The 16,507-nt window shown below is 40.8% G+C and overlaps 2 protein-coding genes and 1 long non-coding RNA gene across 4 annotated transcripts; 2 read left to right on the forward strand and 1 right to left on the reverse strand.

The window, feature by feature from the left end:
- The first annotated feature begins 1,035 nt into the window (after window positions 1–1,035).
- Window positions 1,036–2,458, forward strand: foxl2l (forkhead box L2-like). The gene has a single exon (XM_085259312.1). It carries the CDS (start codon window positions 1,112–1,114, stop codon window positions 1,916–1,918), a length of 807 nt encoding a protein of 268 aa, XP_085115438.1. The 5' UTR covers window positions 1,036–1,111; the 3' UTR covers window positions 1,919–2,458.
- Window positions 2,459–3,111: 653 nt separating this feature from the next.
- Window positions 3,112–15,243, forward strand: tmem201 (transmembrane protein 201). Its single transcript, XM_085260149.1, has 11 exons — window positions 3,112–3,306; window positions 3,727–3,847; window positions 3,942–4,136; window positions 4,224–4,403; window positions 5,263–5,627; window positions 5,719–5,919; window positions 11,182–11,384; window positions 12,150–12,212; window positions 12,339–12,629; window positions 12,838–12,966; window positions 13,443–15,243. The coding sequence occupies exons 1-11, from the start codon at window positions 3,179–3,181 to the stop codon at window positions 13,538–13,540; spliced, it is 1,974 nt and encodes a 657-aa protein (XP_085116275.1). The 5' UTR covers window positions 3,112–3,178; the 3' UTR covers window positions 13,541–15,243.
- Window positions 12,155–15,793, reverse strand: LOC146550177 (uncharacterized). Of its 2 annotated transcripts, none has more exons than XR_014890185.1 (3): window positions 15,737–15,793; window positions 12,822–12,987; window positions 12,155–12,612 (listed from the first exon to the last, which is right to left on the reverse strand). It is a non-coding gene; the product is annotated as an uncharacterized LOC146550177 (long non-coding RNA). The 2 variants fall into 2 exon arrangements; XR_014890184.1 differs by lacking the exon at window positions 15,737–15,793 and adding an exon at window positions 13,424–13,594.
- Between the last annotated feature and the right edge of the window lie 714 nt (window positions 15,794–16,507).

The raw sequence follows: 16,507 nt of genomic DNA on the forward strand, positions 1-16,507 counted from the left end.
TTGTGTTTATATGCACTATGAGAGTTAAAAGCACATTTTAGACAGTATAAATAATCAAAATATTATATGAGTGTACTTAACTTTATTAAACAAATATAATGGTGAAAGCACCATTCATTAAATATTAATAGATTTACAGTAACAACAGAAGCCAACTGAAATACCCTCAAATCCTCTGCAAACACATACTAGTTTTCTTTCCACTGGTTGCTCTCCTATTGAGATCAGTGTTTCCCTATCAGTTCAGGGGAGACAGACTGTCTGGTGAGAGTAGGTGATCATTATCTACTGTCCTCAGCGGACAGACAGGCCTGCTGTTCATGCCTCACTGTATGTGGGTGGTATGCTGAGCTCTGATACCTGTGCTGCTAGTACCTCTGTGCTTGTAGCAACATTAGGAGCTGGAAAGCCCCAACCACCACGTGTCTCAGAGCTGAAACAATGTGTAAAACTGTAAAAAGGCAGCTGACTGTAACAGATCACAGATCAATGCAAATGTGTGCACGTTTGTGCTGCTGTTAAGACTTATTTTAATAGTACATTTTGTCATTATTGTGCAGCATGCTTTAACGTCTTCGACAAGTTCAAATAAAATAGTAAAACTATGTGAAGAGCATTGCTTTTAGCAAAATGTCATATATAAACAGCTTTCTTGAGTTGTTAGTTTAGGGAAGATCAAATCTACAGTTTAATATTACATATGTTTTCCCACCTGTTGCCTTTCCTAAGGTCGTGGAGATCAAATGTAGATAAGATTTTAGGATTGCTGTGTGTTAGAACATTACTTGTCACTCACGTAAACTCAGTACACCTAAATAAGTCTTTGATCGCCCTGCTTCAAAAGGGGGAATATTTTTGACTGAAGTTAAAACACAGCCTCTTGACCCCTGCTTCAACCTAAACAGCCTCCACGGTTTCACACACAATGGCATAAACAGTGTGAGAAACCCGGTGAGATCAAAGCTGGCAACAACAGCTGCGCGGTACCTGTGGGAGGAGTGTGTGTATGTGTCCGTTTGCACCTGCAGACACAATCATAGAGCTGCCTTGCTTACCGGGCAGATAGCAGTCGCAGCCGGACCCACAAACAAACCGATAGCTTACCTGAGTCATGGATGCAGAGAAGTCCCCCCAAGGTGCGCAGATTCTGGACATCGGCTCAAACTCGCCCCCTTGTGAGCCTAAAGGTGCGCAGGAGACCGGACAGCTGGAGAAGCCGCCGTATTCATACGTGGCTCTCATCGCCATGGCCATCAAGGACAGCGAGAACAAGAGACAGACTCTGAGCGGGATCTATCAGTATATAGTGTCCAAGTTCCCCTACTACGAGAGGAACAAGAAAGGTTGGCAAAACAGCATAAGACACAATTTGTCTCTCAACGAGTGCTTCGTCAAGGTGCCCAGGGACAGCGGAGGGGACAGAAAGGGCAACTACTGGATGCTGGACCCCGCATTTCAGGACATGTTTGAGAAGGGAAACTACCGACGGCGGAGGAGGGTGCGGAGACCCTACAGACCCCCGAGTGTGCCTTACCTGGGCGGGAATCCCGTGGAGTACTCTGAGTCGCTCTACCTGCAGCCTTACGTGAGCAGCTCCTGGAGCATGTGCCAGCCCGGCTCGACCCCACCGACGGGATATGCGTCAGCTACGGTCAGCACGGGACACAGCCGCAGCGTGTCCCCGGGCACCTCCATGACCTCCTACTGCACCCCTCCTCCCCACTTTCACCATCCTCACTACGGCGCTTACCGCCGCCACCCGCCCGTGCTGGTCCCCCACAACGGGTATCCTTACGGCGGGGTGACCCAACCGATGAGCCCGGATGGAGGCACCGTTTCCGTGGCTTGCAGCTACCAGCAGTTCACCTCCTACGGCAGGCCAGCGGACCCAGCCCTGGCTTATTTAATGGACCAGTAGGACTTTTGAGTTATTTTGTGCTTTGATGGCAAGTTCACATCTGAGTTCGCCTCTCACCATTTCAGTTCGGCTGTCACTGGTTTGTCAGGTACTTGGTTTAGTTTGGCAGTTTCATATGTCTGTTATAAATAATGCTGTTGATGATTTTGTTTGTATAGATTTTGTACAGTTTTTATAAAGTTTGGGTTTTTGTAAGAATTACAGACGGCAGGTCTACCATATACCATGTGATTTTATTTCAAACTTGCCCCCATCAAGTGTGAACGGCAGGAAGACAGCTGATCTAAGGGTCTGAGGTTTGAGGTTTGCATTTTTATTTTGTAATTTTTTTTTTACTGCGGGTTATAGGCTTACAAATAAGCAAACTTTTGTTCTTTTTCTCTGTTTTTTTATATTGGTATATAATTTTGAATAGGCCTGTACGTTTGCTGTAACGTTATTTATTTGTTTTCTCCGGATTTATCCAAATGTGTGAGCTGCTATAAAAGATGAATGACATTCAAGCACTGACCCGTTTTCTCATTCGATTGTGAATGTTTGTTTGATGTAAAATACATCACGTTTGTTCAAATAAAGTTATTTTTGCATCAGAAACTTCACCCTCTCCAATTTGTTATCATTATTATTCATTTATTAATGATGATGATGATGATTATTGTAGAAGACTTGATACATTTTAAGCGAGGCTACCTGAAAATGCAGGTTTTAAAATGATTATTAGCTGTAATATTTCACAGACCTGTATGCTTTGTTTAAACTGTTTCTAAGTATTGAAGGTTTTTACTTGTGTAAAGTGATGGAAACTTTTTCAAGCGGAAGTACTTTGATACTGAGGAAATATAGGAAAACCTGATATTTCTAAGAAAAGTTCGGAAGCCAATAACAATAACAGTTAATAAAGTTTTATGTCCCGAACACGCTTTTTAATCTGGGTTAATACCCTGTCCCGCATTCCAACAAGATCATAGCATGTATCCTCTGCACAGCTATTTACTTACCGTCGAGGAAAAACATGCTTAGTTTCTTTCATTTTTAATTTGTTTTACTTTAATAAACACCGCCACCAAAATGTGTTATTGGGCGCAAATTAAAAGCAGCATCGTAAGCGTTAGAGTGGACAGCAAGGATTTAATGAACCCTATTGGAATGCGTCCAGGTATTGACGTACTTTCCGTTTCCGTTACAGGGGCGTGAACAAAAGGAATCGTTTGCCGCGTGCGCGCTCGCGCCGTGTTTTGCAATCTTAAAACACTACGTTTAATGTTTTTGCGAAAAAAGATGGAGACGCTTAGCAAGCTTCTGCTGGAATACCCCGAATTAATGTACAGCGGAGTCGGAGCTACGGCGTTTGTCGCCGGCGGAGCGCTCATATATAAAATTGCCACCAGGTAACTTCTCCGACTTCTGGCACCGCGGCGGTGTGTTTGTAGCTAACGCTACATTCACGCTAGCACAAGTTAATGTGTGTGGAATAAAAGAAACACACCAGTTGATTTTTTTAATTGTGACATTAAAGAAATAGTGCTTCCTGTCCTGCTCCTATTGCTCCTCTGGAGAGATCTGTGTATTTACGCTAGCCCGGGCGCTCACTTTAAGAGCAGCTGTGCCGCTAACTAACTTGATGCTTTGCAGTTTTGTGAGTCCAACTTTAGCTAACCCCGTTTGATGTTTACAGTTAGTATTTATGTCACGTGACATCAATACAATGGGCATATTCAGATGTCTCAGGCTAGGTTAAGTATTTTTGCATAACTGAACAGCAGCGGTTGCCACTGAATAACACGCTGGATTTACCTTGTTGCTTACAGAAAGAAGCCCACCCATGCAAGTGTTAACTGCTGGTTCTGTAATCAGAACACAGTTGTGCCCTATGGGAACAGGAACTGCTGGGATTGCCCCAATTGTGACCAGTACAATGGCTTCCAGGAGGTAAGTGTTATACACTATGTAACTTGTTTCTTAAGTGTGGTAATTCTTTTTCTCTAACGCATATACATTTTTTTAAAACTGTCTGTGTTTTCAGAATGGGGACTACAACAAGCCCATTCCTGCTCAGTACATGGAGCATCTAAATCATGGCATATCTGGAAGCCTTCCTTCATCGGAGACACCTAAGACTCTGCAGTGGGTCAACTGTCAGATGCTGCTTTGTCGGAAGTGTAATAACAACCAGTCTGCAAAGATCAAACAGTTGGCCTCATATATCCCGAGGGATGATGTATGCACTTTGTTTCTGTCACATCATAGTATTGCCCAACATGCTGTTCTGAAGAATAACACCAAATGCCGTTTCTTTCTCCCGTAGGAGAACTACGATGAGGAAATTGAAGCCTACAAGCATCACCTGGAGCAGACTTATAAGTTATGCAGGCCATGTCAGACAGCAGTGGAGTACTACATTAAATATCAGAACCGCCAGCTTCGTACGGTGCTTCTTAATAATCAGCTGCGGCGCACCCGGGAGTCAGACATGGGCTTTGTAAAGGTCAGTGCAACCCAATCTCACCCAATCAGGCAATATTGTGAATTATTTAATAAAAAAAAATCACACATAAAAGACACTAAATGACCAAATGCTGTAGCATGCAGGGTGTTTGACCTTTAGCCAGATACTAAATAACATGATTATTTTAGCTGAGACGAGCAGGAAACTGCCTTAATTTTAACTTTTTTTCTGTGATACCATCTTGTTGCTTTTTCATGTTTAACATAATTTGTTCATCTTGAAATGTAAGAGGGAAACTTTCATCCTTTTGCTCTTTGTTGTTACACCTAATGACATAATGCCTTATCAGTAGCTATTTAGTGTGCATTCGGATCCTCTTTGACCTACTCAAACAAAATAGGCAAGTGTTCAAACAGTGAAGCGATCAACAGGTTTCTTGTTTTCATGGGTCTGCTGATAAGGATTAGCGCTTTGACACAGTCAAGTCCTGCTTTTCAGCGTTTAAAGTGATTAATCAATTGTTACCGCTTCTGCTCCAGTGTGATCTGTGACGTTAGGCGTCATGTCTAATTTCAGGTTGTGTGAGGATACGAGTGAACGATATTTAACCACTGCTGTGGCTTTAATGGAGTGCATTAAACTTTGACTTTCTTATTCACACTAGTGATTCATTAATGTGGTGCAGTCCTGTTACCCGTTTCTTGGTAAAGCACTGAACTATAACTAACAGTGCTTTCAGTTCGTTTAATTGGCATTCAGACCCCTGTTGTAGACTTTATTAACACTATGTTGACATTGTATGCTATTAATTTCAGTATGCTGTGAAAATGTCACAATAAGAGCCTGTTTTTTTTTTTTTTTTGTTTTCTTTGTTTGGTTTGTTTTTGTCCTCCTGCAGAGTGCCCAGTCCCTGTCCTCTCCCATGGGAGTCGTACTCTTGCGGGCCCTTGCCTTCCTAATATGTGCTTTCCTTGCTGCCACAATTTTCTGTGAATTGCCAGACCAGCCTTCGTCACCTGATGGCTCGCAGACATTAAGTGGTGGGGTTGTTCCTCCAAAGCCTCAAGTCCACAATGAGTCTACCCACACTGATAACAGCAGCAGAGTGCCGCCTGTGTGGCAGAGTCTCCTGGAGCTGATCCCAGACAAGGCCATAGAAAATGCCGAGCTTGCGTGGCAGCATGGGAAGGACAACCAGCTGGCTGTAGTCTCTGTTGGCCTGTTAACTTGTCTCACTGGTATCTTCTTAGCTGGACCTGCAAGGTAAGCAGCCACCATTTTATTTGCCTTTGGATGGACTGTTCATAGTTCCCAGTTTAATTAAAACAAAAAAACTAATCTTGCTGCATTTCAGGTTGAGGAGAATTGATGCTGTAGCCTCTGTCCTGTGGTTCTTCATCCTGTGCCTCTACATGGCCGAGAGCTACATGACTGATGCCTTGAGCTGGATGTACACAACGAAGCTTGTTGGCGTCTCCCTCTGTTGCCTCGTCAGCTTTGCTGCTGCCGTGGCAACTCGTAAACCGCTGGGCGCACGGAGAGCCAGATACCGAAGGTCAGAACCTGAGCAGTACTGTTCACATTGTATTTGAAACCGTGGATTATACAAAAACATGCCGTCTTTCCATGAATGCTTCGCATTCATAAGCATCGGATCAAAAAGCATCAATCTAACAAGTGTTATTGGTGTATTTTTAATGTTGTCATTTCTTTTCATTTCTGTCACTGTCTGTTTTTAAACCTTCAATCTTCCAGCTCTGTGTGAGAATGACTGTGATGTTCTGACATGTGAATGATAATCTCCAGATATGGCACACGACCTGAAGCTAGTCCCTTCTCCTTACCAAATCCCACCTTCAGCCACACAGCCACGTGCTGAGCAGGTGCTTGATGCATCAATTTTTGGCAGTTAAAACAATTTTGCATCAGATAATATTGTTACCTCATGGTAGTGCTTTGTCCTTCTGCTTTGAATAATTGTTATTGTCATTGTTTTTTATCTATTCACTGAGAGAAGCAATGAGGAAACATTTCAGTAATCATAATATCATAAAGGTATTATTTATAAGCTTACTCTAATTATTATCAGTTATAAAGTCCTAAGAAGGTTAACAAGTAAACTTTACAGGACCTTCTGACATTTCAACCTATTGGTGTTCTCTATTCAAATGACTGATTATGTATTTAGCATCATTATTACTGCACCATATATGTGAAAAAAATGATGTTTAAATAAGCTCATTTTTGCAACCAGTATATTGGGTTATTAACATTTTTGGTTTTAGCTACTATTAACTGCTTTACACTTTACTAGATTGTTTTGAATGTACTCGTTTAACACTGTTAAAGCTGTGGGGCTTCTAACTACAACTCACTGCATGAAATACTAATTTGTGTAAACACTTTATACCACACATAAGATGTGGTATTTGCGTAATCACACTCTTTCTCTATCGCTTCACATCACCTACAATTTTTATTGGCGTTGGATATTTTCTAATGCAGCCTGTTCTGGTGTTTTTACCTCATGTCTTTGGCAGCACCAGGAGGTGACGTGGAGCATGATGTGTAGTGATGTTAGCTGACAGAAAATTTGCATGCCTGCAAAATCTGCGAATTTTAATCGACATTTACTATTGTAGTTTGTTTATTTATTCATTTATTTATTTTACAATGGTTTAAGTATTTAGCTGCCCGAGTTTGTTATTCCCAAATTCTGCAGTTTTTCTCCTGTCTCCATTATTGTTGTGACCTTGTACCCTTTTGATTTACTTTTAGAACATTCAGTATTCGTCTAAAGTTGCATGATCTTGACTTTAAGCAATTTTTGCAAATACACATTTTCTTTGAACTGTATCATGCAGAATTGGCCAATATTTGGCCTTGCAGTGGCATTAGTTCACCTTGAGACAGTAGCATGAAGTTTCTCAGTGTACTTGGCAGATCGGTTGTTTGTTTCTTAAAGCTTCTTTGAGAACTTATCAGTTCTTCTGTAGATTGCCTTTGTTACTTGTCTCACTTAACACTGAGTCCAGTATTAAAATCGGTTCTCTCCGGTGGTTATTCATTCATCAGCAGGGCTCCTTGCGTTGTCTTGAGTTTTAGATACTCTTACTGGTCGCTTCGTTACTTACTGATTGCTAGTACCAGTTGGACCCCCTTTTGCCTTCAGATCCATGTTAATTCTTCAAAACAGATTTAAGAGGTGCTGGAAACTTTCCTCAGAGATTTTGGTCCATATTGATATGATAACCTCACACAATCTCCCGTTTCACCTCATCCCAAAGGTACTCTATTGGATTGAGCTCTGGTGACTATGGAAGTCATTTGAGTGCAGTGAACTCGCCGTCATGTTCAAGAAACAAGTTTGAGATTATTTGAATTTTTTGACATGGTCTGTTAAGATGGCGACACTGGTCATAAAGGGATTGACATCCAGCATAAAATCTTGGCCAAATCAAACATGCAGATCATGAATACATTTAGTATTAGGCCTTTTTCCATTACTTCCTACTCGACTTGGCACGACTCGTTCTTCATTACTAAAGAGTACCAGCTAATATGGTTGAGGTCGTTATAGCAACGCGGTGGAACATCCATTGACATCATTTATTTGCGACATAACAAAGGTGGACGTCGAGGCGATGTGATACCTGCTGCTCGGCCTGTGGATTTTTGTCAGGCTCTGGGACCGTGGTGTTGTTTCTCTGTCGTTTCCCTTGTTTCCAGGTTACAAAAATGGTGGTTTTCAATTCCGTGAAGGAGATTCTCTCCTGACTCATCATGTGACACCACTGACTAGCTGATCAGTGGTATGCAGTCTGTTGAAATCACATTTTCAGATCGCCTCAGAACCCTGGTCGCTTGGAATACTGGTCAAGTAGGTACCAAAAAAGTGAGCCCATGCGAATCGTAGCCTCAGTTTACGGTTCTTAGCTGTTGGAGATCAGAGATGCTGTAGCCCATCTGCTTCAAGGTTCAGTGGGTTTTGCATTTAGAGATGCTCTTCTACATACCTTGGTTTTAACAAATTGTTGTTTTGGTCGCTGCTCCCTTCCTATCAGCTTGAAGAATTATGGTCATTGATCTCTGATTTCTGGGGTTCAACAAAGCTTTTTCACCCAGAGACCTGGCACTCACTGGGCATTTTCTTTTTCACACCATTCTCTGTAATGGTTATATTGGAATATCCCAGTATATTAGCAGTTTCTGAAATACCCAGACCGTTGAACAGGTGTGTGTGTGTGTGTGTGTGTGTGTGTGTGTGTGTGTGTGTGTGTATCCGGCTGTATGTTTGGGCTCATTGTGACATCGAGGAATGATCAGAGCCCATCAGAGGCCTCTGATGGTGCAGCATGATAAAGATCTGCATATGCAAAGTGTTCAAAGGTTTTGGAGAGTATTTATGTGTACTTCTTTGTGTCATATTTTGATGCTTTTAGCTGTGGGCTCAAAACTCAAGTTCAAAATAGCCTGTAGGTGACTACCTGACAGGTACTTGGCTTGTTTCAGCATTTGAGGTATCTTGTGTAAGCATCAGTTCCTGGTGCCCCACCCCTCTTTCATTTTTAATCGGTGCTCCACTCAGCAACATCTTGGAGTCTTTTCTCAGGATCAATCTTAAATTGTCCTGCACAAGCTCTAAATGAGGCGATTTACAGCTAAAATGACGACCTTACATCACTCACAACCGTATTAGCTTCCATTATAACTAATGCTACCTTTGCCAGTATTTTAACAAGTTGATATGTGATAAACACTAATGACCGTTTTAAGTGCACGTGCTAACATTTCATCTAACTTGTTTGAGTTTCATAGTTATGTTTTACTTGTGTTGGATGTAGGGGGTATTTATTTTTACTCTGATGTGAGAAGGTGTTACAAAATAATGGGAGACAAGGTGCTTAGATTGTGATTGCTCATCAGTTTTGTAGTGTTGTAACTGTGGGTTTAAACTGTGTTGCGCTGTTCTGTTGAGAGATTTATGTTGTCAAACCAGCGCCTGTGGTGTAGTAGACTTCACATGCTTTGAGTCTAAGATGGTAGATGATTGATCAAGTTATGAACTTGTGTGACTTTTCACACCTGATATACGTCAAAAAAGCACAATGCAATGCTGTATAGTGCCGCAGTTTTTAAAAAGAAGAAAAAAAAAGTCATACTGGCTGTTTATACTGTGACGTTAATTGCTAACGACTTGAAGGCTTTTTTTGTTTTGTTTTTTGAACTGCCGCATGTGACAAACTGCATCTTAAACTCAAAAGTAACGTTCATCACAGAACAAAACAAGCTGTATTGGTTAGTTGTGTGACGTACAGGGTGTATCAAAAAGAACCATCACGAATTCAAAGCGCTTTAATCCTGCGGCCGAAACGCATACCGTTAAAAAGACGGGGCTTGTCGGTTTTAATGCGGTCGCTGGTAGCACCAGCAGCTGCAGTGGCCCCAGACATGCTCATACAAATATGGGAGTTTGACTATCGTTTGGACATGTGCCATGCGTCCAGAGGGGGGCCAAATTAAGGACAACATTGTATGTAAAAAATTTTATATTCAGCCATGTAGTTTAAAATTTACCACAAGCTTTTATGTCCAATATTTAAAACGATAAATAAATAAATCCTTTTGAAACTGAATGATTCGTCTTGCTACACCCTGTATTTGGACCATTGTGTGTACTAAGGGTAAGAAAGAAAGTATTTTTACCGTTTGGTTTGCATGTTTTTTAAATGATATTTGCATAATGTCTGGTTTGAGTGTTTCTATTTCTGCGTGTTATTTTTTTTAGAGAACTCCTGTTTCTACCTGATGAGCTGTATGACTGTAGACCTCTTTGTGTCAAGTGTCTAGCTCTAGAAGCACTATGTTCAAAGTGTTAACTGTAGAATTAAGCTACTATATGTGACAAATTATTGTACTTCATTATTATACTACTGTTACTATTTATCCCAAGTATGTTTATCTAAATATTTTAGTAGCGTCTGTTGGAGAAACACTTGGTACTTTTTTAAAAAAAGGACCCGTTGTTATGCGAAATCTTGATACTTTTTTACAGTTTATCACAGTTTGATCACCGACGATGTGTTTATATATCCTGTAACAGCCTCAGAAAGGAGCTCCATCCCTGCTCAAAGGTTTCCTGCAACATGCTCGATGAAACACTTTGCGTTTTGGGTGCTTAAATGGTTCATTTGGGTATCTTGCTTTTAATGATGTGCTCCATTTCGGAGGCTTTGTGGTAATGCTTGCTGTACATGGAATATAATAAACGACTGATAAAAGGAATTGTCTTCTGCTTGTTTTTCCACCAGCATCCTGTCTCCTTCTGCATGTCTCTTTCCAGTCTGTAAAACTTTATTACTCAACTTTGGAGGCAGTGGAAATAATCAGAAGTGACCTGATTATACAAAGAAGCTTTATGTCGCTGCTCTGTGTGGACCCATGAGTGTGTGAAGCGTTTCTCTCGTCTCTCCCCGTCAGCTGCTGCGTGCTGTCACACAGCTGCTGCAGCGTTTCAGCGACAGCCTTGTCGTAGCCTGCCTCCATTAGTGCTGACATTAAGGGGTTGTCAGAGCTCATTTCTAAGTGTGTCCCCAGTTTTCTTCTCGCACTTGGTCTTTAAATCAGCATATGTTTAATTGTGGTAAGCAGGTAAAATTCTTAATTGTGTTTACACTATTTGCTCTATCAGTACCCAATTTCCTCTCCTCAGAAGTATTATGTTAGACTTTCTGTATGTAAGTATTTGTATGTTTTTGCTGCTGTGTTACAACTTTAATTTCAGGTAGTAGACCATTCCGTTGCTCTTGTGTTGCAGATACCTTGCAGGAAGCTCCACAGTCCCTCCTTTGAGCTCCACCGATGTGGCGGACACTTTCATCCCCACTCCGCCCCCTAACCTCTCCCAGCTCATCAACCGCCACCACGGTCGTCACGAGCGGAAGGCTTCCCCCTCCTCTCTGCCCGGGCGTCTCAACAGAGCCCTGTGCCTCGGCACCATGCCCTCCCTCACCAGGACAGGTAGCGCGGGATGTTTTCCCTTTCAGTTTGTGCTCGTGCTGACAGATATTTCTGTGTAATCCTTCTAATGGCTTGTTGACGTTTATCTGTGGTCTAACGGCTCAAAAAATAACATTTCAGCAAAGGGAACCGACACATCTGTGCAAATTAATCAAGTAGCTTCAGGTGTAGGTTGGGTTTAGTATTTGGAATTGTTTGTTTTTACAGTCAGTTACACTGTAGCACTTTGCATGCTCATGAGGTTTCTAATTACGTAGCTCAGTTTTTATGGAATATCAGCTGAAATATTGCCTCTGTTTACACAAACGTATCTACAGTATTTGCATTTCTTACTAAGAGGTCATTTATGCTGAAGTGTTTGCATAAATATACATTATTTTTTTAGACACTATGCAATGGAGACAGGATTTTTCAGAAATCTCTGGCACATCTGTGCTTAAATTTCTCTATTTTATTTCAAATGCAAAAATTAAAAAATGTGTGTTTGCAGTGTAAAGCGTATGTTTTAGGAGCAGTCGTGGTCCTACAGTAGGCGGCCCATTTGCAGCTGCTTAATCTGACAGATTTGTCACTAATTATTTACTAATATTGTGGATTTTTAGTGTGAAGACTATCAATTTTTCTTTGAATGTGATGAACTAAAACCTGAGTCTCAGCATGAAGTTGTGTAGTTTTACGTTTATGAGAAATACTGATGCAGATTTAAGTGAAAACATCAGTTTGTGGTGAAAAGTTTTATTCATTTATTTATTTTTTAATTTTCAGATTCTGGTTACCTGTTTAGTGGAAGCAGACCAGCCTCACAGTACAAAGATTCACAATCTTCAGGTATTGAAAGTCCTGGCGATTCTGTGACCTCTGTTCAGTTTTTCATTGTAAGCAACAGCTCGGTGCTTTTTTCACTAAGACGTTGCTTAGTGAAAACATTTTTCACCGCTCTCTTTTTTGGCACAGACTACTTTTCGCTCAAGTCTGGGAGCCGCCCATCATCCCCGGGTCCCTCCCCAGCTCCTTCGGTAGCTGGTTCTGTTACATCCAGTTCAGGTTCTGCCAGACAACGGCGTCCCCTCATCAGCCCTGCTCGTCTCAACATTGGTGGCCAGAGACTCCGGCTTTTCTCAGCAGAGCCAGAACCCACGCTCATGTTCCCACCTGCGTCTCCATCACATCTCCTGTCTGAGCCGACCCCTTCGGTTTACAGCGGCTGCTTTTCACCCGATGTGTCACCCTTTCAAAGTCAAAATGGCAAGTATACATAAGGCTGACTGTTATAGGAAGACTTCTGGCAATATTTCTTATTTTGTTTGTCTGTTATTCCTGAAACTACCACCAGGTGGCAATATAAACTTTTTTGGGGGGGGCAAATCCACCACACAATGAAACAAATCGACTTGTGAACATGTTTAGATGGTTTGGTTTGTGGTTTAATGATTTTACCTGATTGGCCTTGCAGATTTGAGCTCCTTGTTAAGAGACGATAGTGTGATTGAAGAGGAAGAGAAGCGAAGCAGCTCCTCAGGTTCTTCTGCTTGCCTGGTCGGTACTACAACTCAGTGTCCAGAGGGCAGGCGTTCTCCAAAAGGTAAGCAGTTTGATTTCAACCCTGCAGGGAGATGGATGTATCTATGTCAGAAAATTTAATATTTGTATCATGCCTGTTGGCTAACTGGGTTTTAAAAGATTTCAGTCTGCTTGGGCTGATACATGAGAATGTCTGTGTGTATCATTTGAAGCTGCTTTTGATCTCTGTAGATCTCTACAGTGACTGCAAACAGATTTCCTCTTAAAGCAATTTCAGTTTAAGTGACGGGAACTAATGCAGCATCCCATGTATGAGGGACAGAATATTAAGAACACTGCTACCACACAGCTACCTGTGGGTCTTTGCTTCATTAAAATCAATTCAATGAACTTGATTGTAGTTTCTGTAACTTCTTCTCTATTTGTTCTGATTTAAAGGAGGGGGAAAAGTATTTTGTGACGCAGACACAAAATGTAAAACCAGATGAGGTGGTTTGATGATAGGGCTCATGGCTCACGTTTGCCTTTTCTCTCCAGATTTTGCGAAGCGTCTCATATGGCCGGGGCTTCTGTTTGCAAGCCTGACTGCCAACCTGTTCTTCGGCTGCCTCTACATGTACAACAACTGGAGATGAGTGTCGACAGAGCTGCTGCTGCTGCCCCGTACAGAGCAAGTGTGCCTCTGGCCCCTTGACTAACCTGTTGTTCCTGCGCAACGAGAGGACATACAGTAGTGCAAGAAAATATCACCTCTCTGGTGCTTTACCTACTGTTTGCCGATGCAAATTGCAGATGTCAGAAGAACTGTGCAGTAAAATCAGATCTTATATTTGTGAGTCATTAGTGCTCAAACGTGAAATGGGTTTTGTTTTTGCCTTTTGATCACTGCTCCTCTTACACAAAGACAGGTGCAAATGATAAGAAGGGGAAAAAAACAAAAAAAAGATGAAATTGCACTGATGGCTTTTTAAAACCTGCGCTGTGAATTGTGCAATAAACATGTACTGTTCAGTCGACACTGCTTGGGCACAAAGTCGCGTCTTACCTACTTACACTGACCGAGTGCATTACCTCCCTCAACTGAACATCGCTGGATCTCTACAGCAGCCAGAAACTGGTAAATGTTAAGCGACATGTTTTCTTGTGGTTTAGGTTTTGTTTTATTGGTATTTGTACTGGTGCCATTACATGTCAGCTGAGGAAAGTAAAAAGTGGTGCTCCGTTATTGTTGGCCTATTTAGGGTCAAAATAATTCCTAACATTTCCATCTCATAAACATTTCTCAGCAGTTCACTACAAAAAGGGTTCTCACCAAAGCGATTCAGTTTCGGTTCTTTCTTACTGTAAAGCTGTTCATAAGCAAGTTTGTAAGTGTGACAGCTCCTAAGGTCAAGTGTGGTTTAAAAATAAAAATAAAACATTTCCAGTATATGGAAGAAATTATGTTTGCTGTCTCTCTGTCTGCACAAGCAAGCCGCAGAGAGGGAAGTTTTCCTGCCAACTCAGCTGTGAACTAATTTATACGTTACTTTTGTTATTACTCATAGTCAAGCATGTACGTTATTACAGATTGGAAATATTTTTGCACTTGTTTTTCTGAATTGGCGGACGTGTTCTACTTTACGTGATTTAAAAATTGTTTGAAATTGAGAGCACGGATGTTTGATTGTTATTTGTGTGCATGTTAATCAACCGATTCTCAGAAAACTTGTGCATTTTTAGACTCGCAAGCTGCAATTAAATAGGTTTGTGTTTCTTTTGCATGTGATGCAAAACAAAAGTCGTATGAAATTTGGAAAGATTTTGTTCTGTTCAGCTGATTATTGAATTATTAAGTGAGTAATTTGACTTTGTTGCAATATTAAGTTTACTTATTGGTTTATGCAAAGTTACTTTGAACCAAAGTTATAAATTATTACATTTGTCTGGCAATAGTTGTAGAAAACTATCAATGGACGGCTTTCTAATGATTTGTAGTGTTCATTTTAATCATTCAGTGTTGTATGCAGATATTTGTGCTTGACTTTTTTTTTTTTTTTCCTGACTCTAAATTGACTCAGTCATTGAAAAAGTATGAAATGTGCTAAAATCTTGATGCTTTCTTAAATCCCAGTTAATTTTCTCTGGAATGGACAAGCTATCATTATTTTTATTCACTTGAAAGTCAGTTTGTTTGAACATGTATTTGAACTTAACTGTTTTGTTTCGCAGCCTACGTCATCAGTTTTTAAAATCAGAGGTTGTCTAGTTGTTATTCCCTTGTACTAAGCAACACGTTTGATCTGTAATTGTGGAACAACAGTGGTTTCATGTGGACCTGTGCTTTTTTTTTTTTTTTTTTTTTTTAAATAAATAAAATTCTTTCCCTAATTACCTCTGTGTAATTACACCTGCTCTATCAAAACAGATGTTACAAAATATTGCCAAAAGATATTAGCTCATCTGCCTTCACACACACACATATGAACTTGAGTGAAGTGCCATTCTCAATCCATAGGAAAAGCTTTCCATAAAGTTCAGGAGTGTGTTATAGGGATTTTTGACGTTGGATGAGAAAACCCGGCTCGCTGCCTTCACGTCAATTCAACTCAAAGGTGTTGTGTCGGGTTGGGGTCAGGCCAGTCAAGCCAGACTTGCTCATCTGTGTCTTTATAGACCTTGCTTTGTGCAGTGATGGCGGTCATGTTGGAACAGGAAGGGGCATCTCCAAACCTCTCCACAGTTTGAGAAAATATTCTGCATACCTAGCTGCTCCATTTTATACACATGGGGCCATGAAAGTGATTGAAACTTGTGTTCAGTGTGCTTCCAAATGTTGTGCCTTAGCCTACCTTAAGCTCGCCCCCTTCTGGCACCGTTAGGCATTGTCTGAGTCTTTAAATATTCTGATCTCTGGCCTGCCTCAGCAAACTGAAGCTTGCACTGAAGTGTTAAAACATATGATTATCTTTAAGGGTTGCTATGGCAATGAAAAGCTGAATTTACACAGCTGATGAGAGATTAACTGTAAGTGGACTGCAGGCAGCGGTCAAGGGTGAAGGAAAGTCTTGTAGGAGGGAAACTTCGATTTTTATAGCCACAAATTCACTCCACTATAACCATGATGGGTTGGGATCTTTTGTTTTTAAGGTAAATGTGTGTGTACCCTTACATTATAGAGCCACTATATACTTCTTTTCATCAGAACATTTTCTTTTTATTAGTTCTAAAAAGGCTTTAGGTATAAAAAATAATTATTTATGACCAAATAATACCATAAATCATGCCATTATATCTTTCTGACCTATCATGGGTAACTTTATGACTCTTTCTAAAATAACTTGCACATAATAACAACATGAATTATGTTTGCGCTCTGATCTTAATGTGTTGTTTTCTTGTCCAAAGTTCATAAATAGCCATCTTCATATCTCATTATTCATCATCTGTGTAATTCTTTATTTCCTTCCCTTTAAGCCCTGAGCTGTACTCCTCCACTTTTGTTTTCTCCACTTTCATTGCAAGTTAAGTTTTGATGTTATTTTTGGTTCTTCCTTTTTCCAGAGAATGGACGACCCATTCTGCGTTAACGTCAGATAAGTTATTTTGTTTTTTCCTCTCTG

Source organism: Mchenga conophoros, linkage group LG20 (assembly GCF_057382185.1).
Source record: "Mchenga conophoros isolate Kocher_MC1m ecotype Shallow Benthic linkage group LG20, M_conophoros_male_GT1.1, whole genome shotgun sequence".
Taxonomy (NCBI): Eukaryota; Metazoa; Chordata; class Actinopteri; order Cichliformes; family Cichlidae; genus Mchenga; species Mchenga conophoros.

Coding starts and splice junctions, on each gene's coding strand:
- foxl2l (XM_085259312.1), top strand. CDS start 1,112: ATGGATGCAGAGAAGTCCCCCCAAGGTGCGCAGATTCTGGACATCGGC.
- tmem201 (XM_085260149.1), top strand. CDS start 3,179: ATGTTTTTGCGAAAAAAGATGGAGACGCTTAGCAAGCTTCTGCTGGAA. Junction 3,848..3,941: donor AGTACAATGGCTTCCAGGAG/GTAAGTGTTATA, acceptor CTGTGTTTTCAG/AATGGGGACTACAACAAGCC. Junction 4,137..4,223: donor CATATATCCCGAGGGATGAT/GTATGCACTTTG, acceptor TTTCTCCCGTAG/GAGAACTACGATGAGGAAAT.